Source organism: Poecilia reticulata, chromosome 22 (genome assembly GCF_904066995.2).
Source record: "Poecilia reticulata chromosome 22, P_reticulata-male-v2, whole genome shotgun sequence".
Classification (NCBI taxonomy): domain Eukaryota; kingdom Metazoa; phylum Chordata; class Actinopteri; order Cyprinodontiformes; family Poeciliidae; genus Poecilia; species Poecilia reticulata.
In genome coordinates, this window is record NC_088851.1 from 17,204,148 (window position 1) to 17,230,735 (window position 26,588).

The 26,588-nt window shown below is 40.2% G+C and overlaps 1 protein-coding gene and 2 long non-coding RNA genes across 4 annotated transcripts; 1 reads left to right on the top strand and 2 right to left on the bottom strand.

Annotated features, from left to right (window-relative positions):
• Positions 1-198: 198 nt before the first annotated feature.
• Positions 199-3,023, top strand: LOC103458583 (interferon alpha-inducible protein 27-like protein 2B). 2 transcript variants are annotated; one of them, XR_014085775.1, is made up of 7 exons: positions 199-311; positions 418-450; positions 553-714; positions 823-2,271; positions 2,395-2,427; positions 2,544-2,705; positions 2,822-3,023. XR_014085775.1 is itself a non-coding variant. In XM_008399498.3 (4 exons), the coding sequence occupies exons 1-4, from the start codon at positions 2,262-2,264 to the stop codon at positions 2,905-2,907; spliced, it is 291 nt and encodes a 96-aa protein (XP_008397720.1). In that variant the 5' UTR covers positions 2,112-2,261; the 3' UTR covers positions 2,908-3,023. The 2 variants fall into 2 exon arrangements, 1 of the variants encoding a protein (XP_008397720.1); XM_008399498.3 differs by lacking the exons at positions 199-311; positions 418-450; positions 553-714 and having other exon boundaries at positions 2,112-2,271.
• Positions 3,024-6,749: 3,726 nt separating this feature from the next.
• Positions 6,750-16,229, bottom strand: LOC145549978 (uncharacterized). Its single transcript, XR_014085777.1, has 2 exons — positions 15,540-16,229; positions 6,750-9,402 (listed from the first exon to the last, which is right to left on the bottom strand). It is a non-coding gene; the product is annotated as an uncharacterized LOC145549978 (long non-coding RNA).
• A 375-nt stretch (positions 16,230-16,604) lies between these two features.
• On the bottom strand, positions 16,605-18,678 carry LOC103458584 (uncharacterized). The gene is made up of 5 exons (XR_014085776.1): positions 18,476-18,678; positions 17,729-17,774; positions 17,594-17,623; positions 17,073-17,210; positions 16,605-16,889 (listed from the first exon to the last, which is right to left on the bottom strand). It is a non-coding gene; the product is annotated as an uncharacterized LOC103458584 (long non-coding RNA).
• Positions 18,679-26,588: the final 7,910 nt, after the last annotated feature.

The window sequence follows — 26,588 nt, forward strand, 5'->3', positions numbered from 1 at the left end:
GGGAGTTATATTGTGCTGTTTTAGTGTTCCCTTTATGCAGTGTATATATAAATGTATATTCTCACAGATTTCTTCCTCCATTTTTCCTGGGTCGATGTGCTGTTCTTCTGTCTGATTTCGGAGGATTTTATAGGTTTCATTTCTCAGGAAATAGGAGCAATTACCAACATGGGACAGCAGGAGGCAGCAGAAGGCGGACTGAAAGTGCAGTATGACAGGGCGAGAATCTTATTTATTTCCATAAACGTCCCGTTTGCTGCCTAGACTTAACTTTGGACTTCCATTTGAGTCGTAACAAGCCATGGGTCTGCGTGAGTATTTTTCAAGTTATTACAGTCTGTCGTTTGTTTTTTTTTTTTTTAATACTTGCTTTCCTTTAAATTGATGCTATTTTTTTCTGCTTTTTCTTCATTTTAGTTACAATTGCTGCATGTTCTGTGGTCGGCGCTGGTGAGATTACATAGAATTTCATCTGCAATTAAAATCTTAAGGAATTTTTCAAAACTGTTTCTTCAGATGGTGATAAATAAATGTCCCTCTTGTGCCCATGAGGTGGGGCTGTGCTGGCTGCGCCTGTGGTTCTGGGAGCCGTGGGCTTCACGTCTATCGGTATCGCTGCGGGTTCCTACGCAGCTGGCATGATGTCTACAGCTGCCGTCGCTAACGGAGGAGGGGTAGCAGCTGGAAGCCTGGTGGCTGTTCTACAGTCAGTCGGTAAAAAAAATTAAATTGGGTTGTCCTTTAAAACTTATTTTACAAAAGAAAATAAATCTGTAAGACTGACATGGGAGTTCTGAGCATTTTCGTGTTTACCGGCTGCAGGGATGGCTGGTCTAGGTACAGCTGCCACTGCCGGTGTGGCAGGTACCGGGGGAGCTGTTGGAGGACTCCTCGGCCTTATTATTTAAGACAGACACCATTCTGCCATTTTACAGAGAAGACAAAGAAGTTGTCCAATGGGGGGAAAAAAAATCTACAAATATTCTACTGAGTTCAAGTTTTACTGCAAACAATCCTATCAAATGAGTCAATAAAATTATTTAACAAGTTTTGACTGGTTATATTGTGTCAAGGTTGTTGTTGTTTTTTTCTTTTGCCTCTTTCTTTTAAAATATATTTCTGAAGATGAATATTAGGTCTGTGTTAAGGTCTGAACTTTCTGTTGCATGAATGTGGTATATTAAGATTTTATCTCCTTGAAGAGAGAGCAGTGTGATGGTAAACACGCAATGGGCGGTGCTAGAGGGACAAATATCCAAATGACTCCTTCAAGAAAATGTTTCTATTTTTCTTGATTTTTAATTTAGTTACTTCTTACCTTTTTTGCTAGTGGTTCACTGCTGTGTTGAATTTGTGCCATAAACAAGATGTAGAAATTAAACATGTATCAGTGAGAGAACATGTGACTTTTTGAACATTAATCCAGAGTAATCAGGAAAGCACATACTATCGTCAGGATCCTTAGCTTTCATGTTAAAACATTTGAATCTGAGTTAATAAGACCAAAAAATTATGAGTGTAGCTGTTTATAAAATGTGCTTATAAGTAAAATAAATGGCGCTGACTGTGACCTTAAACTGCTCTGGTTTTTGGCAGTGGAGTGTATTTAACACTCTTATTTTAAAATGCATTTTAATTTAAATCTGATTAGTTTTTTTCTTTCCCTTCAGCCAAAGTAGATAAGAAATTATATGGCATCAAAAACAAAACATGTTTTGTGCTATAAGTCCCCCCCCCCACCCCCCAACAATCCCAAAGCATTGTACAGCTGTGAAGTAAAAAAGGAAAAAAAAAACACACATGAGCATTACATCATGCTGCAGACGAACAAGAGTCAGAGTTAGCTACAATGTCTATGGTTAGCTACATCTCCTGCCCCCCAAAAAACATGACTAATTACATTTTTTCTCGTTCTTAAGACTTCCGAGTTAATAAAAAAGAAAAGTGTCATTTAAGGAAAACATAAAATCAAGTCATGACTTGGGTGCACCCATAGTGGCATATTTACCTGTTGAATAAGAATAAACATTTTTTAAAAAGCTATTTTTTTTCGATGACGCAAGGGAAAGGGGCTGGGCTCTATAGATAAGGTTTCGTTTCTCAGGGAATGGAAGCAATGACCGTCATGTAAACAGCAGGGGGAGCAGAAGACTCTGAAGGGAGGAGGGAAATTTTCTTATTTCCAGGATTTATTTATTTTTTTCGGTAGGCATCATATTTAAAGCCCAGACTTAACATCGGACGTTCAGAAATCCCAAACCATGGGTCTCTGTGAGTATATATTTTTTCCTGGTTGTTGTTGTTTTTTTTTTTTGTTTTTTTTGTTTGTTTTAAAAAATACTTGCTTTGCTTTTGGATTGATGAAAAATTGTTCTGCCTTTCCTTCATTTTTAGTAACTATCGCAGCAGCTTCGGCTCTCGGTGCTGGTGAGTCTACTGAAAATCTTGTGCTCAGTTCGTCGCTATAATAATGCTTTTATGGTGTATTTTGAAACTATAACTAAAATAAATTGACGAAAGCGTTTTCCTCTTGCCCTCATAAGGTGGGGCGGTGGTAGCAGCCCCGGTGGTGCTGGGAGCCATCGGGTTTACCAGCGTGGGGATAGCGGCGGGGTCGTATGCAGCATCCATGATGTCTGCGGCCGCCGTCGCTAATGGGGGCGGCGTGGCAGCAGGGAGCGCGGTGGCTGTCCTGCAGTCAGTTGGTAAATGCCTAAAATTGGGGTTATGCCGTGCAAGTTGTCTCACAAAAAAGATAAATAAACGTGACTCATCGGAGTTAGGTGTGTTTGCTAATCCTTATGTGGTGTTTCCCCTGCAGGAATGGCTGGAATGGGGGCAGCCGCCACATCAGCTGTGGCCGGTGCGGGAGGGGTGCTTACAGGACTTGCGGCCCTCATTTTTTAAGACGCACATCATTCATATGACAATTTAAAAAAAACTTTCCAAATGAAAATCAAATTGAACTCAAGGCAAACAATGTTGTTAAATGAATGATTCTAAATAAAAGCATTCGAGATGTATTTACTGAGGTTTTGTTTTTTTTTTTGTCATTTTTTGCCTCTTTCTTGTACAAAATATAATGGACTAAAAAGTAAACGCTGTCGCAACATTTAACCAGATTTCTGAAGATGCTAATTATGTTTCCATCCAAGTCTCTGTCACCCTGTTCTGCTCTGGGTAGCAGTTTAGTTTCCTGAAATGTGCTCAATGAAAGCAGAGCAGGTCATGGTGAGCAATGTGATGATGCGCATGCAGGGGGTGACTCTTAGCACGCTGATTGAACGCTAGATTGAAGAAAAGTTTTTCTATTTGCAGACATTTTTCACTCATTTTGTAGTTTTTATGGACATCCAACGTCATTATGAATGCACACATATTATCGATGGATCCATTCTGGAATTGTAAAACTTCTTGTTAAAATGTTTCAATCTGAGTTGAGAGGAACATCTAGTAAAGAGTAAAATCCATTATGTTTACTTACAGATTTAAAGTTAAATAAACTGCACCCGTTTTCTACTGCTTGTGACGCCAAACCGCTTGAATCTTTTGGCAGTAGAACGTGTTCAGCAAATACTGTGTATTTTAAAGGGCGTCTTAACTTAAATTTGATCTCCTCATGACTCAACAAAAAGCACCTTTCTTGGTGCCCACATTGGGAAAATAAAACTAAAAGTGCAACGAGATACCATGTAATAAAAAGAACTGAGGTACAAATTACAGAGACAATTTTAAAACCTGCTTTCTCAGTGTGAAGACTGGCTGTCATTCTGTTGAGTCATTGCATTCAAATTGTTAGATAAGTCTTACAGTGAGGGGCATGTTTATTGTCAGTGGTAGTTTCATAATGCTTACATGTTGGGCTGCAGGATATTATGTAAACTTGTGATATTTGATCTGATATCTATGTTGATGGATGCTGCCACAATCTGATTATAAAAATAAAATGTGCACAAACTGTTTTCTGCTTTGGATCAGTAAGCAGAACCAAAAACTTCAGAAAGTAACGTGATAAAACGTGTTGCTTTAGTAAAGGAAAAAAATCCCAGTAATAACTTTACGTTTGTGTTCTTGAACATTTTCAGTGCCAAACTGGAACAGAGATCTTGACTGTAGGGTATATTTAGCTTTTAAATGTATACAGAAAAAAAATATTTGCATTTATACTCCAATATAAAGATTTATCCACTGTTTTTAAGTTTATATTTCAAATGAACTTAAAATGTAGCTATATTGTACATGTGTCATTATTGTGGCACTACAGGATTCTGCTGTAAAACATGGTGCTTATGTTTTGATTATCAAGAAAACCTAAAGAATGTAACAAAACATGTCAGTCAAATATTTAAGACTTTAAGACGTCAAAAACAAGACATGCATTCATGATGTTTCTGTGTACAATGATTTAAGAATGCCATATTTCAGGTTTTCTTCGTCACAAAGCTCCCATCTCTAATCTGTGCATCAATACAAATAGTTTCCTCCAAGAACCCTAAAGCGACAGCGAGGTCAATAAAAAACAAACAGCTTAAAGTGAGTTCATTATCAAAATATGTTTTTAGTATTTAATCTTAAAGCATTTTTTAAATATGGATTTTTTTTTTCCCCAAGTCAGAATTTTACTTACTTTTACTAATTATTTTGCAGAACTGCTTTTCAACTGTATGACTTGGGTCAAGTATTTAGTTATCTGTTTATCTGCAGCAATGTTGATAAATTATGTTTTTGCTTTAAATGCCATTATTCTGGCATTTAGCAGGTAGAAAAAAATGTGGTACTACTAACTGACCTAAAACAAGATAACTTTATTCTGACATCACTTCAGACACTTCAAAATATACATTATGTGTCTTTTTATATTGTGTATGTGCTCTTCTGGATTCAGCTGTATAAACTGATGGGCAAGCTTTATTGATTTTAGTTAAATGTAGCTTACAAGTAAAATAAACAGCACTCATTGACTACAGTTGCTTTGTTTGTGATGTCAAGATGAGGTGAAGTGTATTTGGCACTCCTAATAAACGTACAAGCAACAAGATGTGAAATTAAAAGAACTGAGGTAAAAATTACAGTCAGTTTTAAAACCTGGCAACGTGTAAAGATTGGGCGTCCGTCTTCTTACAGTGAGTGTTTACAGCCTGTGGTGGTTGTTACACTGGTTACATGTAGGTCAGCAGGACATTAAGAAAACTTGTGATGATACTGGTAGTCAGGCTGCACAGTGGCACAGTTGGTAGAGCTGTTGCCTTGCAGCAAGAAGGCTTGATTCCCGGCCCTGATCTTTGCATGTTCTCCGCTGTGCATGCGTGGGTTTTTTCCGGGTACTCCGGTTTCCCCCCACAGTCCAAAAACATGGCTGTCAGTTTGATTGGCCTCTCCAAATTGCCGCTAGGTGTGAGTGTGTGTGTGCATGGTTGTTTGTCCTGTGTGTCTCTGTGTTGCCCTGCAACAGACTGGCGACCTGTCCAGGGTGAACCCCGCCTCTCGCCCAGTACGTTAGCTGGAGATAGACACCAGCACCCCTCCTGACCCCACTAAGGGACAAGGGTGTAAGATGGATGGATACTGGTAGTCAATGATCCCATGTGGAAATAATGCAAAAAAGTAGCATCTGATAATATCTGTTGGATTGTTTAAAAAAATAAAGAAAAGCAAAAACCTTATCTGTTTCTTATTAATGACTTTTCCAGAACATTTTGTTGTTCTCAGCTCTAACTATACAACTGAAAACTGCTCTAGTTTTTAGTATGAGCATGTTGAAGAATCTTATTTTAAAGAATGTTTTCTCTTAAATTTTATCTACTTTAAATGCCACAACAAATAAAACACTTTTGACATTTGCAATAAGAAAATAAATAAATTAAACAAGACACTGTAAAACCAAAATGACTGAGGTAAATATTGCATAGGCATTTTTAAATTCTGGCAAACTAGCTTGAAGATTGACTGTCAGTCTTGTGTATGTTTAATTATTGCTTTAAGATAATATATATTTGTAAGAGTGAGTATTATGTTCACAGTCAGCAGTGGGTTTTGCAATACTCATGTAGGGCTGCTTCACATGAAGAAAACCTGAAATATATCATAATGATGGTGAATGTTAGGATTCAAACAATGTCTTTCTGCTTTGGGTCAATAGCAGACATGGACCACAGAGTGGAAAAAGTAGCATCTGATAACATGTTTGGTATATTTAGCTTTTTACGGTCTACAGCACTTCTTCTGCCTGCAAACTGTGTAAAGTTTTTTTTTTTTACGTCTGTTCTCCTGTACGTTTCCGCAGTGTAACTGACGGCAGCTGAGGAACAAGCTGGGTCAGCTGATAGCAGAATAGTCAGATTGTAATCATATTTTTCTTTTGTATTTGAAAATTTGATAAACAAAAGTAAATAGCAGCACTATTTAACAGTATGTTCTTGTTTCAACAAAAGAACAGGTGTGCTCTTCCCATAGTTCACCTATTTATAGGCGTGTTGTTCATTGTTTTAGCTGCACACAAAACAAATGTTTAATGAGATAATCGCCTCACATACTGAACCTTTCAGTCATGCTCATCTACATATTAACCTTTTTTTTTACTTTATGCAAGTCTCTTTTAAGTTTAAACTTATTGAGTAGATTGAGCCTGCCATGAATACTATGGCTAGTTATTAAGGCCACCAATGACGGCAGATAAACAATTTTTTTGTAAAGGTTAGTTGATAGGTATTTTCCTAGAACCTACATAAAAGAACCACAGACAACGTATATGAATTTTATGACAAACTTTGCAAAGGAGAACAAACTCTATCAATTGCTCCTCCGAGCTGTTCATAGAGCGTTCTGAAAATCTTTGGGTAAAGCTTGTCTTTTATTTTCAAACTTCAAAGAGGGAGGATAGGCAAGATAGACAGCAGAGAAAAAACAGCAAAGGTCGTAAAACATTTTACCTAAACACAGCAAAGGTCGTAAAACAATTTACCTAAACAACTAGCAACCCAGTTCCAGATGCGATATCTGATTTACGGCCTGAGCCCGGTTCAAATCTTGGTCAAACTGTTTCACCTGAAGATGAACAGGCAGCTGTGACCCCCAGGTCAGTTAATACACACACTAAAGAAGAGAACATTTTAATCTGCTCTAACATTAGACTGAATATGAACTAAAGTAACAACAAAATGATAATACCAAAAAATCTCTAACATTCCCCCCTTTTTATCATTTTACCACGTGTGTAAACCCTATTCAAAAGCCAAGCATAGAAAAGAAAAGAAATAAAATAGAACCAATAAATGCAAGAATTTTTTTTTTTTTTTTTTTTCCCTAGTCTAAACATAAAAATGACACAATGACTAAATTAATATAATGAATAAATGAAATGGACAAAAACAAAAGAAAGAAACAGCAAAAAAATCAAATGCAGTTTTCTCATCTCTAACACCACTTGTTTTCACATTTTCGGTGTAGGAATCATTCAGCAAATGAATTAATCTGTTTATTGATTACAGAACATCATCATTGTTCAGAAAATCGTCAGAACCTCGAAACAAGTCATCTTCATTTGTCTCATAGGATGCCTTTGCTAGCTGATAACTGACAACAGTTGTGTTAATTGTTTTAAACAACATACTTCGTAGGCAAGGAATAATGCAACCCGTAAAAAGACAGAACAGAACCAAAACAATCAGAATAGGTGTCACGAGCTTTAACAATAAAGTCCACCATGGACCAGACGTGAGCCATGAAAACAAATCAAAAAAGGATGAGCCGCGTGTTCCACTCTCCACATATTTTTTAAGATCCTCCAGCTCATATAGAGCATCAGAAATAGTTCCTCCAGTGCCTATTTCATCCGGCACAAAAGTGCAGCACGTTGGGCCAATAATTTTGCAGACCCCTCCCTGAGGGGCAGTGAGGAAATCCAGAACAACACGATTTTGCATGACCATGTTTCTCAGTTCAGTCAGCTCCTTCGCGGTGCCATTGGCCAGCTGGTATGTGATGTTGATTAGTCGCAGTAATCCGTACCTGTTTATCTCTACGTGGTCCCGAATCTCACCTACTCCAACCCACGGAAACAAACCTTGCATGAATTTTTCTCCGCCGTTCCAAATCCTGAATTCCCATGGAACTCCAGTGTGTGTAGTTAGGCCTCCCCATTTTTTGACCTCTGACATAACTGTTCGTTTGGAGCGGGTACGTGGATCATCTTGTGCTTTCCTGATGAACGCAATCGGGTTGATTAACGGAACCACAGCACACAGTCCTCCCCAATTTTTTGGTAAAAACATGTATGCTTCATTTCCACATATGAAGTACCAATCTGCCAACATACGTGAACCATAGTCTCCTGGCACTATGGCACTGCACAGCGTTGTCTCCTGTTTCCTCTTTGTCTTATGCGTGATGTTGAAACTCCTCTCCTGAAGCAAGTTGTCACAGTCTGGGTTGTCCTTCCAGACTTTGCAGTGTGGAGTCATCCTTTGACCCCTGCAGGCTGTGCAGTCGATGAAATCCTGTGTCGGTTCGCAGTAGGTGTAAACTCTGTTACACAAGTTCCAGGGCAACGTCCCTAGAATAACATGTCCATTATTGTAGACACAGTTCCCCAGAGATCCTGGTTTAGCTCCTGCTAATGAAATGATCTCTGGTATCTTCCATACAGTTTGTTGAGATGATGCAAAAGGAAGTACATCGTCTGCGAGTGAACAATTTAAAAATCCAAACAGACCTTGCACAGCCTCTCCCATTCGGAGGTCAGCTGAATAGTCCTTCTCGCGCGCTCTGTCTCCCCGTAGGGGTGGGACGCGCCGTGGTCTGGTGCTTAGAACATAGAGACACATCTGTTTGTTGTCAGTAATGTCACCTGGTCGGAGGCCTGAGTTGTGAATAGAAACCGGCAGCTGCGCACACACGTAGCAGTTCACAGCATGTCCCTCGTACGCGGTTCTATTCATTAGTTTCCACCACAGGTTGGTGCTGTAGTCGTGTTTGTGGAACTCAGGCTCACGTCCTTCTCCAAACATCAAACATGCTGCAGTCACAGCGCCGTAGAAAATCCATCTGGCATATGGAGTCCCCATTGTTGCTCGGCACACAGAGATGTCAGAACCCCCAAACTAAAAGAGTGAGAATCTTAAGCGTTTCTTCACCGGGTTTGAGACGAACCACACTAAAAGTAGCACCCCTTTGCAGCCCGGAGGCAATAAAGCCCACCTTCCTCTCTACTCCGGATTAGGGGTCCAACACTCTCTGCAGCTTACAGTGACTGAGATGAATCCAGCTGGGTCTTTCAGCGATTTTTACAGCTGTTGGTGTGGTCATCAACACCTGGAATGGTCCTTCCCACCGTGGACTTGCCCAGTTCTTCCGTTTGATGACCTTTATGTAGACCCAGTCACCTGGCTTAATGGGAGGTGCCTCCTGTGGAGGAGAAGAGTCAGAAGGCAGTAAATTCGCACTGGACACTTTCTTCAGTTTAAGAGTCCTGTTCATATAATCTGCTAATGTTTGTTCTTCATCAGCTTTCTGTAAGTCAGGAGCAAACAGAGGCAGTCTGTAAGCTCTCCCATGAATTATTTCAAAAGGTGTTAGACCATCTGCTGTTGAGGTGATTCTCATATAGAGCTTCACCAAGTCTAAACATTCTGGCCAGGGTCGGCCAGTGTCTGCCATGCACTTTCTTAATCTGCTTTTCACCGTGCCATTTGTTCTTTCCACAAGCCCTGCACTCTGTGGGTGATAGGCACAGTGGTTTTTCAATGTCATTCCCAAGTGAGATGCCATGTTTTGTATCACTTGGTTTACAAAATGTGGTCCATTGTCACTGTAAACAGTCTGTGGGATGCCATGCGTTGGGATAATAGTTTTGCAAATAGCCTTCGCTACTGTCAAAGCATCTGCATACTTTGATGGTACTATTTCAACCCATTTAGAAAAAGCATCTATCATCACCAGACAGTATTTGTATGGCCCACTTTGTGAAAGCTCAATAAAATCCATATACATAGTTTGAAATGGATAAGATGGTTTCGGGAACCTGCCTCGTTTTGGCCTTATGTTTCCCTGTGGGTTATGTTTCACACAGACTGGACATGCAGTACAAAAATTTTTTAGGTAGGAATTTAAACCATACGTTGTGAAATGTTGCTGTATTATGGCTTCCATCCCCCTGTTGACACATGGCAGCGCCCATGCGTCACAATTGCTGCAGCTTTAAATAAAGATTTAGGTAGAACTGGTTTGTCCTTTACTTCAAAAATGCTCTCATCATTAATTTTCGCACCCTTAGTTATCCACATCCTTTTTTCGGCCTGTGGTGCATTGTCCTGCATGTCTTTCAGCACTTTTTTGTCTATCAGTTGTTGTTCTCCTTCAGTCTGTGCTGAGAAAGTTCCTTTCCCATGCTTCCCTGCTGCAGCTTCTTTAGCTATTTTGTCAGCTAGTCTGTTCCCATTTGAAACTTCATCCGTCCTTGTTGTATGAGCCGTGCATTTACATACAGCTAGTTTAGCTGGGAGTTGTATTGCTTGCAAAAGATTTTTAAGTAAAGATGCATGTGTCACTGGTTTCCCAGTTGATGTTGTCATTCCTCTACGCTCCCATTGTTTTGCAAAATAAAACAAAGTAGAGAAAACATACTGGCTATCTGTGTACACCGTCAAATGCATGTCCTCTGCCAGTTCACATGCCCTCGTTAAAGCAATCAATTCTGCTGCCTGTGCAGAATGAGTGCTGGAAATTTTTTCTGCTTCTATTATTTCATTTGGCAAAGCAACAACCGAATAACCTGTCTGATTTTTACCCGTAGGCTCCTTTGAACATGACCCATCAACAAACCAGACCTCTCCCAATGCTAATGGGGTGTCCTGTAGGTCTGGCCTTGGAAGCTGCAAGTGCTCTGTAGCTTCTATGCAGCTGTGTGGCGTTCCATCATCTGGTAATGGAAGCAAAGTAGCTGGATTTAGAATCGTACACCGCTTTATTACAATGTGTGGTTGTGACAAAAGCGTTGCTGTATACGAAAGGTGTCGCGCTGGTGAGAGCAAATTCATTTTGCTCTGCAAAAGTAGAACATCTACCGCGTGTGGAACTAACAGCTCCATCTTGTGAAACAAGACTATGTCAGTCGACATGTGTACAGCTAATGTTGCTGCACAGACTGCTTGGACGCAGTCTGGTAGAGACTGTGCTACTGGATCTAATTTCTTTGAGTAGAAAGCCAACGGCTTTAGCTTATCACCATGGTTTTGTAGTAACACAGACGTCATAAATCCATTCCTGCAATCTACAGTTTGAATAAAAGTTTTTTCATAGTTAGGAAGAATCAAAGTTGTTGCCTGCATTAGTGCTTGTTTTAGTTCAGTGAATCTTTTTTCAGCTTCTGGATTCCAAGCTATTTTATCAGTCATGGCCATTGGGGTGCCATGAATCAAATCCTGTAAAGCCTGAGTTTTCTCAGCATAGTGTGGAATCCAGGCTCTACAGTAATTGCAAAGTCCAAGAAATGACATCATTTGTTTTTTAGTTTCTGGTTTAGGTGCTTCAGAAACAGTCTCCTTTCTCGCTTTCTGTATCTGCTTTCCCTCAGCAGACAGTGTGTGTCCCAAATAATTTACTTCTTCTCTCACCCACTGCAGCTTATCTTTGTTTACTTTGTTCCCTGTCTGACAGAGATGGTGCAGCAGAGCAAGTGAGTCTGTTCTGCAAGCTTCCTCGCTCTCTGATGCTATTAATAGATCATCAACATACACCAAAAGTTGACTTTTGTCTGACATTTGGAAATCAGATAAGCAGGTCATAATTGCCTCACAAAATATGCTTGGACTGTCTGCAAAGCCTTGGGGTAATCTGGTATATGTGTACCCCTGACCTCTGTAGGTAAAAGCAAACCAGAACTGTGAATCTGGGTGAATGGGTACAGAGAAGAATGCGTTGCTGAGGTCAATTACTGTGAAGAATTTATTGCTTGGTTTAAGCGAGTTTAGCAGTGTGTGTGGATCTGGCACATTAGGTGCTCTTGTTTGTACTGCTTCATTTACTGAACGTAAATCCTGAATCATACGCCAGTCTTTTTTATTTGCTTTTTGAACAGGAAAAATAGGTGTGTTACAAGGAGAATCTGAACACTTTTTTATGATTCCTCCTTTTAACAAACCTTCAATTACTGGTTTAATCCCGTTTAGTGCTTCTGGTTTTATAGGGTATTGTTTTACTCTAGGCCTCCAGCTAGATTTTGCTTTAATTTGCACCGGGGAATTGAACCAAGCAACCCGACATCAGAGGGACCTTTTGTCCACAAGTTTTCTGGAAGTTCAGCTAGTTCAGCTACATCCTTTCCTGTCAAAAATATGTTTGTGTGTCACTCAAACGCGTGGACTTGAGCTGTGCCTGTGACTACTTCACATAGTGATTGTTTCCAGACGTCACAGCTGGGGCTGTAGCTCCAACCGTCTTCACCTTCTTTGAAATCAGCGGCTTCACCAGCCATTTTAGTTCTATTACCCACATCTACCCATGTGATATTATGTGGCTTGAATAATGAAATGTGTGGATTAGCCGGTAACTTATACAGCTCTATTTGGCTAGTCGGAAGGAGCACAGTCACAGCTGCATAAGACCGTCGGTCTGTGAACATTTCGGTCACAGCCAGTGTCACAGGATTTGTTTCTAAAAACTTTTTAACATAATCATCCTGTGGATCATTTAGGATGTTCATTGTTACATGCAACTGATTGTAGTTCATTTCCGTTTCAGGTGAGTCCAACTGTTCACGAGCTTCTCTAAGAAGCTTTCCTGGGACATGAGGATTGTCAGCTGGCTTTAAATCATATGAACAGTAGATTTGTTCATTTTTTTGATCAGAATGTTTTAATCTGACAGCTCTCATCCCATCTTGTACAGGGACTACTGCTATTCCTAATTTTGTCATTAGGTCTCTACCTAACAGATTTATTGGACATTTAGGTGACATCACAACAGAAGCTTTTACATTAATTCCTGTCTCAGGGTCTTTAAAAAATGTACTTTTTGACATTTTTTCTCTATGCGTTTGTCCATCGGCAGATTTTACCCAAATAGACTCGTTTGTGGGGTTTACACCTTTTATTTTAACCGTTTTGCATGCACCGGTGTCACATAGAAATTCAACTTCTTCCCCACAAACATTCAGTGTGATGTAAGGTTTTTCTTTTAATGCATTTAACATATCCCAAGCTGCACATATGTCCACCATTACACCAATTTGATCTGGTGGTGTGTTTTGTTTGGGTGTGGCAGAATCTAGTCATACTGAGGAGTTAGGCTTTTGTTTTTTCTCCCATCTGCTACTTCTATAGTCCTTTACGTTCTTTGCTTTGCAATCTTTTGCCCAATGGTTTGACTTGCCACAACGCCAGCAGACATCTTCGTCTTGTGTGGTGTGATTTATGGGTCGCTGCTCAGGGTGACCTCTCCTGCCTTTGTTTCTCCCTCGGCCTCTCGAGGGGCCACGGAAAAAGGCAGAGGTTTCTATTTCTCCAAAATCCTCCAGATGAAAAACATCTGACCCTGTTTTTGGTTTTTTACTACTTTTTCTGCATGACGTGCCCATGTCATCAGTTGTGGGACTGAGGCAGCATCATATTCGACCAGGTGTTTTCTAATCCAGCCCTCAATTTCAGGGCGGAAACTTGACATTAAAGCGTTTTTCAGTTGTTGTTGATATACGCTGTCGGGCCCTTCATCATAGGTAATCCCACTGTGAACTTTGAACTCTTTTTCAAACCGCAGACGAAAGTCGTCTACGTCCTCTCCAGTTTTTTGTCTTATCCCCGCTAAGTGATTGTAGTTTGCCTTTTTACGGAAAACTGTTCTAACTCTTTCACATACTGGATCCCACTGTGCTTTGTATTCGTTACTCAGCTCTGGGTTTTCTCCATCAGGGTATAGTATTGGGCCTATTCTATTTTTTCCCGTATAGTTTCCCCTTACTTTTGCCCAGTCTTTTCCTAGCGAGGTCATGGCTGCTGCCCCCGCTTCAACTCCGTTCAGTCTATAAGAATGAATTAATCCAGTCATGTCCTCTATCCATTTATTGGGATCCTCTGCTGCAGGTGTTATTCCTTCCACAGCTTTCCGGACTTCCTCTAAATTCCAGGGTCTAAAAACATATGTATGTGGTGAATCATCCGCACCAGCATTAGGGTTTGGTACCTGTATCATGGGGTACTCTTCAACATGTCCCCCGTGGAAATCAGGACTATATTGGATCTTCTTTTTAGGATTTAACCTTAAATTGTAATGTGGCTGTTCAATTGGCATATGTTCTGTTTGACTTCTGTCTCCCGCATACGGGGGTGGATCTAAACCTTCCAGTGAGGGATACAGACTACTTTGGGGCTCCTTACTGCCAGTAGCGGGCGCGTCCGGAAGACTGTCTGCCGGGGCTGTTGCTACTGGGACAGAGGCAGACGAACTTGCTTCAGCGGTTGGGGGAGGAGCAGTCGGCCGTACCTGCTCTCCCTGCCCCGCTGGAGCATTCCGTCTGGATAGCACCATTTCATTGTCTTCTGGTCTTACAAATAAGTTATTTGATTCTACAAGCTTTTTGTCTTTAATCTTTTTAATTTGTTCTTTCCGGTCTGTGGCTGCTTTTAACCATATTTTAGCACATCTCAACTCATCCTCCTTTTTAATCTTTTTTATCCCCGTTTTTCTTGCTACACTATTCTCCAAAATTCTCACAATTGCTTGCCATTTATCGATTTTTAGCTTTCCGTCTATTTTATATTTCTTTCTCCATTTTTCCATGTGTACAGTGCTACCAGGAAACCTGGACAGCATGTACTTTTCATCTCCATCGGGGCCCTCAATAAGTGAGGAATTACAAGAATGTTTATTTCCCATATTTAAAACACTTGCAATTTCAGCTTGAAAATATTATTTATTTGAATTTATTTAAATTTGGTCCAGGTTCGTTGACTCCTAGGGAGTCCTATGAACTGGAGATCTTTTCAGTGGGCCAGCAATTAAAATACCTTGTTGTGGTATTCCCCGCTTCGACTCTTTCGAGTGGGAGAATCTTGCCTGTTGCATCCACAAGAGGTTTGCTGCTTAATTCCACTGTTTTATATGAGGTAAAATACAAAGCGGTATTTAAACCTCCAACCACTCTCACACTACTCTTTCACGCACACACACACACACATCAAAGTAGCAGCAAACCAGCAATACCAGCACAGTAATGGCAACATTATCTGTTTTTGCCTTGTCAGATAACTCAGCACCAGTGATATTTTACCCATCAAAAAATCAAAACCACACAGCAATGACAAGCTTCCTATCCGCCTGAGGACTTGCCCTTATGGGGTCTCCTCGAACAGAGTTTTAGCAGAGCGACATCATACAAGGATTCTCAAACCTCAGAGTTTTAGCAGAGCGACATCATACAAGGATTCTCAAACCACTGAGTTTTAGCAGAGCGACATCATACAAGGATTCTCAAACCACTGAGTTTTAGCAGAGCGACATCATACAAGGATTCTCAAACCACTGAAATAGCCATTTTAAAATTCACCTACGTTTCTGTAGTTTTCGGGTTGTCCAGTCGGATCTCGTCACTCCGCCGTTGGCAGACAAAGTCGGACCTACGTCGCTGGCCCAGCGAAGAATTCTACTTCCTGGGTCTTTCTTTCCAGGTCCAGTTGACTCTGGCCGTGCACGGATTCAGCGCGTCTTCCTCTGCCTGACAGCGGTCGGTATGAGAGATCCCGGGTTTCGGCACCAAAATGATAGGTATTTTCCTAGAACCTACATAAAAGAACCACAGACAACGTATATGAATTTTATGACAAACTTTGCAAAGGAGAACAAACTCTATCAATTGCTCCTCCGAGCTGTTCATAGAGCGTTCTGAAAATCTTTGGGTAAAGCTTGTCTTTTATTTTCAAACTTCAAAGAGGGAGGATAGGCAAGATAGACAGCAGAGAAAAAACAGCAAAGGTCGTAAAACATTTTACCTAAACACAGCAAAGGTCGTAAAACAATTTACCTAAACAACTAGCAACCCAGTTCCAGATGCGATATCTGATTTACGGCCTGAGCCCGGTTCAAATCTTGGTCAAACTGTTTCACCTGAAGATGAACAGGCAGCTGTGACCCCCCAGGTCAGTTAATACACACACTAAAGAAGAGAACATTTTAATCTGCTCTAACATTAGACTGAATATGAACTAAAGTAACAACAAAATGATAATACCAAAAAATCTCTAACATTAGTTGTTTCTCAGCCATCAGCACATTAAACAGTGCGTGCACAAGATTGATTGACAGGGCTAAGGGACATGTCCTGTTTTTCGGTCGGCTGTTTTTGACCAGGTGTGGTGCATTTTTGTAGCCAGCAACAGTAGCACTGGGAGAAGATGGGGGAGCTTTTCAAAGATTATCTGTTTCATAAGAGATGGTGTTTGAAAAAATGTATAAAAATACATTTTACAATTACATACTGCAGCTTCAGGGTTAAATACAAACCATAGTTTTCTTCTCACATCTTTACACTTTATTCAGATTTACAATGTTTCTATAGTTTAGGCACATTGATCCCAAAATCTCATCTCTTATTTAAAAAGAAAAACCCTGGAGAATCATCAAAATCATTTATTTTATTTAAGACTGAAAGTAGTGGCCAAATGCTTAAAAACATCTTTTATTTACTGCATCATCTATTTGTAGTGGTTCCCTAAAAATGTCAACAAAAAGACAAACTGTTTTTTTTTTGACATAGTGAAGAAAAGACCATCAGTCTTACATCAGTATTAGGAATCATGGTTCATTTTTCACAGTTACGTTGCAAACAGTAGATATGATCTTCCCCATAGTACCTCCAACTGCAGCAGAAAATGAAGTGCCAAGCCATCCGAATCCAGCAGCACCTAAAAACAAACATATTTTAGTTCTCAGCTGCAGAACTTTATCATACAATTCATCTTGATATGAAGTTATTTCCATTTGCATGTTCTTATTTTTCTTTGTCTCCAAGTTTGCTTCATATACTCACAATGTAGAAATGTTTTTAATAAATGTTTTTATTTTAAAAAGATCAATATTTAATTTACCAGCTGACTGTAACCAAGCTATCCACCAGGTTGTTCCAAACATTGACATGAGATACGCAGCAAAGGAGCCTGCTGCTATTCCAGTTGTGGTGAAGCCAAGCCAAGCCAGAAGAGCAGGACTCATAATCACAACACCTCCTGCAGGAACACAGCAGAGGAAAAAAATATTTCAGTTTATTTTTCAGCAAATGGTTGTATTGGGTCAGTTGGTAGCACCGGAGCAAGTAGGTCCTTTGTTTGAATACCGTCTTTCTGCCAGGGGTTTGTATATTTTCCTTGTGAGGTCCTCTGCTTTCCTCCCAAGTCCAAAAACATGAATATTTTACTCTCTTTAAATTATCCTTTGCATAAGTGTCTGCATTGAATGGGTGTTAGTCCTAGGTGTGTCTGTTTGGTCTGCAATGCTCTGACGACCCGTCCGGGTTTACCCCTCCTCTCACTCAATGACCACTAGAGGGCACCAGAACAAGCGTGTGTAGACAATAGATGGTTGGATTGTAAGTGTTTAAGTACTTACTTACCGACTGAAAATGCCGTAATGATGGTCTCACCTATTTACAAAATACAAAAAGTAGATTAAAAAAAACACAAAAAACAATGGTAGAAAGTGAGGACATAAATATAAATTAATACAATTTACATTCATCATTACTTACACATTTTTTCTATGGTTTCAGAGTCCATATCTGCGTTTTGTGTTACCTGCAGATTGTGAATTTTACAGTAACATCAGGAGATGTAATCTCTAAAATGTTAAAGAAAACTCTTACAACACAGTTCTATGCATCAAATTAAAACCTCTGAAAATAAGCAGTCATTTATTTGCTTAGTCTGATAAACCAATACAAATCACATTTAGCCCTTCAGTGATTCAGAGAACATGTTCAACACAATAAAGGTGTTTCAGATTTTAACAAGAAAGCAACATGGTGGATAAAGAGGGAGAACTTTCACCTCAGATCTATTCCTCTTTTTAAATGATTCATTCAACTTTCTATTTGATATATTAAATTATTAAAGCAAAAGTTAAAATGTTGGGTTTTTTTTTCTTTTTGAAGAGTATGATATATGGCAGGGAATGTCATTGAGTGACACAATTTTTTGTGATCATTTCTGCAGTTAATTTCACAACTTTTTGTCTTGGTTGCTTTCTTTTTGAAGACTATCAAAACTTGTTTTGATCTGCAATATTGTGATTTCCAGCAGAAGAAGCCTATTATGCCTGAGCAGGGGACCTCCTCTTCAAGCTCAGAATGCAAAAAGGCCGATTGCACTTTTATCAAAACAGTAACTTAAAGCCGGGTTAAAAAATGTTATGGTGATCACTAAAAAACGTTTATATAACAGCTAGCAACCTCAGAATTGCAAACTTCAAAGTGCAGAGTTGTTACATTTCTCCTTACCTGAGGCCGGTCTGGCTGGTTCTGCTAGAACACTGACAGCAAGATCCAACTTATAGTAAAACGACAGTGGGAGGTCCTTGTAATTGCGAGCTTAAGAGTTGGTATGACGCAATCTACTACTGTTTTCTTGTGGTAAAAATGAATTTATCCAAGAAGTCTTTATTTCTAAAGTACTCTTCTTGTACAAGATAAGAGCAAATACTGTCAAAATCTTCCCATCATGTCAGCTCTTACTTATAGAGTACAAATTTCACATTGTTTTGTACTGAAGGACAGTACAGGTGTACTAATTACAAGACAAACTATGAGAAGGATGTTCTGGACCCGAAGCTGCAGATGTCAGTGATGCTGCAGATGCATAAGTTATATAAAGATATGACATGAAAGCCACATTTATATATAAAATCTGGAGGGTGTGATTGTGGCACAGGGGCAAAGCACAACCCATGTTTGGATGCCTTAGTTCCCGATGCTTGTCTTCCCCCTCTCTCATTACCCACTTTCCTGACTGACCACTCTCAAATTGAGGCCACTAGAGCCAATAAACCTTAAAAACTGGGAAAATATTATATTTTTTTATTGTCACTAGTAAAGATCTATATATTATGAATGAAAACCTGAATAAGTGGGAGTGGCCTCTAGGAGTCACGAGGAATGTGATGGGTTATCATATTTGCCAGTCGTGATGGAACAGATTTAGCTTTTCTGTTCTATTAATGCATATGTTGCTTTTGGCAAAGGATATTATAATGTGCACAAACTGTTTTCTGCTTTGGATCAGTAAGCAGAACCAAAAACTACAAAAAGTAACGTAATAAAACGTGTTGCTTTAGTAAAGGAAAAAAAATCCCAGTAATAACTTTACGTTTGTGTTCTTGAACATGTCAGTCAAGTATTAAAGAATTTATGACGTCAAAAACAAGACATGCATTCATGATGTTTTTGTGTACAATGATTTAAGAATGTCATATTTCAGGTTTTCTTTGTCACAAAGCTCCCATGTCTAATCTGTGCATCAACACAAGTAGTTTCCTCCAAGAACCCTAAAGCGACAGTGAGGTCAATAAAAAACAAACAGCTTAAAGTGAGTTCATTAACAAAATATGTTTTTAGTATTTAATCTTAAAGAATTTTTTAAATATGGATTTTTTTTCCCAAGTCAGAATTTTACCTACATTTACTAATTATTTTTGCAGAACTGCTTTTCAACTGTATGACTTGGGTCAAGCATTTAGTTATCTGTTTATCTGCAGCAATGTTGATAAATTATGTTTTTGCTTTAAATGCCATTATTCTGGCATTTAGCAGGTAGAAAAAAATGTGGTACTACTAACTGACCTAAAACAAGATAACTTTATTCTGACATCACTTCAGACGCTTCAAAATATGCATTATGTGTCTTTTTATATTGTGTATGTTGTAACGCTTCAGGTTGTGTTTAAGGGAGGAGAGGAGGCGGTAGACTCGACTGGACGGTTAGAAACTCACAACTTCACTGGTACTGAGAATTCCACAGTGTTGTCCTTTAATAAGACGCTCTTCACCAACCTTACAAGCCCGGTTGAACGGCTGCTATACATTCACACATGAAATAAGCAGAGTTCAAAGCAACCCGTAACGTCACCAACGTAAGATGTCCGTCTCAGTCCAGGTATTGTAACAATTTGTAACGACTGTTACAGTATCCAACTGTAGCAGGTTTCTCAGACGTTCTCTAAAAAGAAACAGCGATGCATACATGACGTCATCTGAGATACTAGAATGTCTTAAAGAGATACTACACAATTACGACTGTTACATATTCCCCCCAGGTCAGAATAGGCTGCCCTCAGCCGAACACAGCAAAGGCACAGTCAATACTTAACAAACCTCCATACATGGATAAGTTGTTAAAAGTAAACCGGGAATATACAGCATAATATTGAAAAGCCGACATACATGACAGTTTTCAACAACGGCATTATCTACTTTGACGAGTACTGTAAAAACAAAAAAATAAGGCAGGCAGGATGATTACAAAAGTGGAATTCCTTTTTTTTTGTCTTTTGAAAATGCTAGAACCCTTAGCATAACATGTGTTAAACGTTTGAACATGACCCGAACAAAACGTAAGTGACAGTCACAGAACACTACTGAAACTAGCAAAACAAAGTTTAAACAAGGTCACTTCAGGTTAAACCTGGAGGTATGAAAAGGGTTGGTCCATCTATTGACTGACCAGTCAGTGGTGAGCCTCGGAACACGTCTCGGTCTAAAATTATACGAGACACCAGCAGCACACCCATTGTCCGCAGGGGGCAAACTGTTAAGAGCCGTCTCCAAAGCAGTGTCAGTGTCTTGGACAGGGTCGTGGTCCAAAAAGGCTGGAACAGGATCCGCATATTCCCAATCAGTTTTGACTGGGACGTCATCAGAGACGTCATCAGAGACGATATCAGCGTCGACATCATAGTCAGGCTCTGGGTCCAAAAGACCCGGGGAAAAACTGTTGTCTGGTGAAATGGAAACCAAATCTGCAGAAGTGGTTTGCTTTGAGTGTTTGTTAGATGAAGCTGTAGCCCAGGTGTAGAATGGTTGAAGGTTTGCAACATGAAAAACTCCAGCTTTCTCTCCAGTGTCCACCTTGGTTAGACAATAGTTCACGTCAGACATCTTTTTGTAGACACGGTAGGGACCCATGTAGAGAGGCGCCAGTTTTGCTGAAAAGTTAGATGATGCATCCGACTTTGGGTGTGATTTTGCTCTGACCAGATCTCCGACTTTAAAAGAGATTGGGCGTCGTCTTAGATCATAGTAATGCTTTCGCCTTCTATGACTTTCTGTGAGAACTGTACGAGCATGGTCATGAGCATCTTGAATCGAGGCTCTCAGGTGATCTGGGTAAGAAGTCTCAAGGTCGTCCATTCCTTCCCACGACGGCTGAGTGATTAGGTCCAAGGGAGTGTCTAACTCTCGTCCATAGAGCATCATTGCGGGACTCAGGTTTGTACTTTCATGAGGTGCCGTACGCAGCGCGAAACAAATCTGGGGAAGATATTTGTCCCAAGAAGTGTGTTTGTCCTCAATATATGCTCGAATGGCTGTTTTCAACGTGCGATTTACACGTTCAGTTGCATTAGTTTGAGGATGGTAGGCAGTTGTCATTCTGTGCTCAGTTCCAAGTGTTGACACAACATGTTCAAACAGGTCGCTGATGAAAGGTGTTCCTCTGTCTGAAATAAGGTATTTTGGGGAACCATGTCGGGCAAATATGTCGTTGATGAACTTATTAGCAGCAACTCGAGCAGTTGCTTCCCTGACAGCACTCACTTCAATCCATTTGGAGAAATAGTCCACAAAAACAAGGATATATGCATTTCCCATTTGTGTGCGGGGGAGTGGGCCGATGTAGTCCACACCTGTGTACTCCCATGGTCTCTGTGGTTGGATTGGGACCATGAGGCCTGCTGGTTTTCTTTGAGTCGGTTTAGTGACTTGGCACGAACGACATGACACCACATATTTCTTTACATCAGAGTTCATGTTTGGCCAGAAGAACCTGAGACGCAAGCGTGCCAGAGTTTTTGCAACACCCAGATGTCCAGCTGTAGGATGGTCATGATAATACTTGAGCAGATAACTACGGAGTGCAGTTGGAGCAAAAAGTTTAATCTGCTTGAGTGGGTGAAGACCGCACTTTGTTTTCGGATCAATGAAATATAAGAGTCCATCTTGTACAATGAACTTTTGCAGATCATGGTTATCCTCCTCACCCTGTTGGTCATTTTCAAGTTGGCAGAGTAAGTTGGCTGTGACTGGGTCCTCCAGTTGCAACTGACGAACATGAGGACGGTCCGACACAATTACAGCGGGCAGAGCACGAAGATCCATGCTTCCAATCACGGCATAGGGAGGAAGAAGATCCATGGGTGTGTCCACATCTGGGAGGGGATTACGTGAAAGGGCATCAGGCACCTTATTACGTTCTCCCGGTTTGTGGATGATGCTGAAGTCAAAGTCCTGAAGGCGAAGAGACCACCTGGCAAGCCTACCAGAGGGATTTGGTCGAGACATCAACCACTTGAGGCTGCTGTGGTCGGTGTAAATAGTCACATGTAAACCTTCGACATAAGGACGGAAATGTTCCAATGCCCAGATAACAGCCAGACATTCTTTTTCTGGAGTTGAATAGGGTTTTTCTGACTTATGCAGTGAACGGCTAGCAAAAGCCACAGCTACATCTTTGCCGTTCTCATCCCTCTGCATTAATGCTGCTCCAAGTCCAGCATCACATGCATCAGTGTGGATGAAGAACGGACACGTAAAATCTGGGAATTTTAGCACTGGTGCCGAAGTTATGGAATGTTTTAGAAAGTCGACAGCTGCTTGGCACTCGTCAGTCCAGTTGAACGGCACGTCCTTTTTAGTGAGAGTGAAGAGTGGCTCTGCATGACTTGCATAATCTTGTACAAAGCGGCGGTAGTAGCCTGTTAAGCCAAGAAACTGTCGCACCTGCTTTGTCGTGGTTGGCACTTTAAACTCAGTCACAGCTCTCACCTTGTTAGGGTCAGGATGAATGCCAGATGGTGTGACACGGTAGCCGAGGAAGGTGAGTTCCGAAAGGCAGAATTGACATTTGCTCAGTTTCAATGAAGGCCAGCAGATTTAAGCCTGTCAAGGACCTCCTCTAGGTCAAGTAGATGCTGCTCAAAAGTTGGTGATGCGACAACAATATCATCCAGATACACTGCACACGACTTATAAATCAGGCCAGCTAGAACATTGTTCATAAGTCGCTGAAAGGTCGCATGAGCATTACATAGACCAAAAGGAAGGACCTTGAAGTGAAACAGGCCACAATGCGTGATGAAAGCAGTCTTAGGTTTAGCCTGTTCGCCAATGGGGACCTGCCAGTAACCTCGAGCAAGATCTAATGTTGTCAGGAACTTTCCTCTTGATAAAAAGTCCAATGACTCATCCACTCGTGGTAGTGGGTAAGAGTCTTTCACAGTCAGCTGATTCAAACCCCGGAAGTCAACACAAAACTGTGGTTCACGGGGTGGTTTGGTCACAATGACCACAGGAGCCGCCCATGGTCCAGACGCAGGTTCAATGATGTCATCCTTTAACATCTTTTGTACTTGCTCTTCAATGATTTGCTTTTTAGCTGGGGAAGTGCGGTAGGGCGGTAAGTTAACTGGCTTTGCATCCCCAGTGACAATGACATGTTCTGTCAGAGAAGTGCGACCTAGATGGCCATCAAACAGATCACTGTAGTTATCTATCAACTTTAACAGTCCATTTTTTTCCTCAGGATTCAAGTTAGCTTCTTCAACTTTTTCCTTAAGTGAGAGCTGTGGAGTGTTCTGTAGAGTCATCGTTCCACACTCAAGATCAGCCTCCACAAAGTCATTTTCACAGGGTTCATCCAGAAATGGGGAATTGTCATCCACAATTACTGTTCTGGTTGGGACATGAATTGTTAGTGAAGTGCGAGTCATAAAGTCCATTCCAAGAACTAAGGGGGATGAGAGGTCCTGCACTATCACAAATCGTTGATAGACTGACTTGCCCATAAATCCAATGGTCAACCAGGTTACACCTAACGGATTGCAGTCTGTGCCGTTGGCCAGTCTTATGGGTGGGTTTTGTGACTCCTTCCAGGACATCTTCAAGTCTCCCCGGTAAATTAGTTAGAAAGTTCCACCCTGTTATGTTCATGAACCAAATAAGGTAGAAATTAGGGTGAAAAGAAATAATTTTAGGTCAAATAAAAAAAAATTCAGATGATGCAATAGAGTTGCAGAGTAGTCTGAGGTATTATCAGATGTCTTTGCCATTTGTCTGTTTTCATTTAGTTGCCCCCATTGACTCCTGTGAGGGGAACAATGAGTTCCTGTCATGGGAAAAATCCACTACAGGGATGTCACCTTTTTTTGCCAAATAGAGCCAAGACAAATACTCTACCGATACTTTGACTTGAAAGAGCCAATCCTGCAACTAATAATGAAAATCATCAGATTTTAGAATCAAAGACTTTGATTTTCCACCCTGTTATGGGACAATCCACAATGTTATGTTCCATTCCACACATGTTTTTATTAAATATTGTTACAGAAACATTAAGTACTGTGAATTTTTCTGTGCCATGTTGGGAGTTGAGGAACAATAAATGCAAATATTGGTATAAGTTTTTAAAATTACCAATATTTTCAGTGCTGTCAGTAATAATGTGTTAGGTCTAAAACCTTACATTTGTTCACCAATCTGCAATAAAGAGACACAGACAAATATGAGCTGTATACTTGCAAGGAGAGTTGCTCGGAGACTGCTCAGTTACAATCCTCCAACCCAACTCTGAAGCAGTCTCCGCTCTCCAGGCTTTTTATTTAGTTTGGGAACACCCTAGTTACATGAGGTTCAGTTACTAAAGGGGGTGGGGGAAACACACCAACTGAAACCTATTCAAGCTTGCTTCATACCGCACAATCAACTCCTAACACAATATTCTACAGGAAACGGTCTGAGGGGTCAGAGGGGAAACGACCCCCTCTGCATTTCTCCTTTTCAGCGCTGTTGCAGATTCACTTGAGGGTGCGATCAATGCTGACAGTTGTCTCCTCCAGTCACGAGCAGTTTGTTGCTGTCAGTTATCTCCTTAAGTCACGCAGTCAGTTTCTGTAAAACAGCATAGTCTACACAAGAAGTTCTAAATACACACACACTTATAAAGATGAGATCAATTATATACATGTATTCCAACATAATGAGTAAAAAAACAGAGTTTTTTCTTTACAATACAGTCATAAATGATTCGTAACTTCATGATGTGTTACAATTTCAAGAATAAAACATATAGTAAAAGGGACACACTCTTTCTAAGAAAAAGTCATTTTTCAAAATTTAAATGTTTAACTATTTGTGGTCTTTATGTAAATGTTCATAACAGGGTGGAACACATTCAGAGACAATGGTGAAAAAAACACATGTAATTATTAATTTATCCAATCCTGAGCTTGCCCATTATTAATTTCTTATTATTAAACATGTCAGTGTTACGTTTCCGCAGCGTAACTGACGGCAGCTGAGGAACAAGCTGGGTCAGCTGCTAGCAGAATAGTCAGATTGTAATCATATTTTTCTTTTGTTTTTGAAAATTTGATAAACAAAACTAAATAGCAGCACTAATTACCAGCATGTTCTTGTTTAAAAAAAGAACAAAAAAGAAAACGAAACCTTCCCTACACCTATGTGTAGGAAAGAGCTCACCTGTTTTGTAGCGAAGGGTGTGCTCTTCCTGTAGTTTAGCCATTTATAGACATATTGTACATTGTTTTAGCTGCAGACACAATCATGCTCTTCTACACATTAACATCATGTTTTTTTTTTTTGCAAGTCCCTTTTAAGTTTAAACTTATACCACATTGAATAGATTGTGAAGCTGTACGATTCTAAATTGGTCAGAGCCAGAAGGAGGGTCTTAGTGCTGCCAATCACTCCCTGCCCCTTGCTCTATACTACTACAGCTTCTTCCAAATAGGAGAGCCTGACATGAATGCTATGGCTAGTTTGCATGGCCACTGCTGATGTCAGAAACAAATTTTCTGTAAAGGTAAGTTGTTTCTCAGCCATTAGTACATAGTGTGTGCACAAGCTTGATTGACAGCGATAATGTCAATCAAGATTGCGAATCTAAGAGATTCACAATTGTTAATACTAGAGGAATAAAATGTTAAGCTTCTTACTAGTTGCTTACCTCTAGTCTCCCGAATCCAGAGTTCCACATGTACACAGTGGAAAACACACAGAGAACAACCAGTCGCCATTCAACTTCAGACACATCTAGAGTTTTATTTAGACAATTAAATGCATAGAAAAACAGATCAGCATCACACCCAAATCCTCAAGAAGTCCAAACCATAAAACAGACATTAATTACCTGAGAAAAGTAGAAAAATGAACAAAATACAAAAATAAGAGAAAAAGCAAAGGCGCCTTTGGGAATTGCTCATGTGGCTTCAAACAAAGCAATCCGGCTTGCTGCTGTGAAGTGGAGACTTTTATTAAGAGGTGTAGTCCTAATTTTAATATATGCATTGAAGGTGTGTCCTCTCCTAAGCCTCTAAGCAGTTTC

Coding starts and splice junctions, on each gene's coding strand:
- LOC103458583 (XM_008399498.3), top strand. Junction 2,428..2,543: donor AGCTTCGGCTCTCGGTGCTG/GTGAGTCTACTG, acceptor TGCCCTCATAAG/GTGGGGCGGTGGTAGCAGCC. Junction 2,706..2,821: donor GGCTGTCCTGCAGTCAGTTG/GTAAATGCCTAA, acceptor TTTCCCCTGCAG/GAATGGCTGGAATGGGGGCA.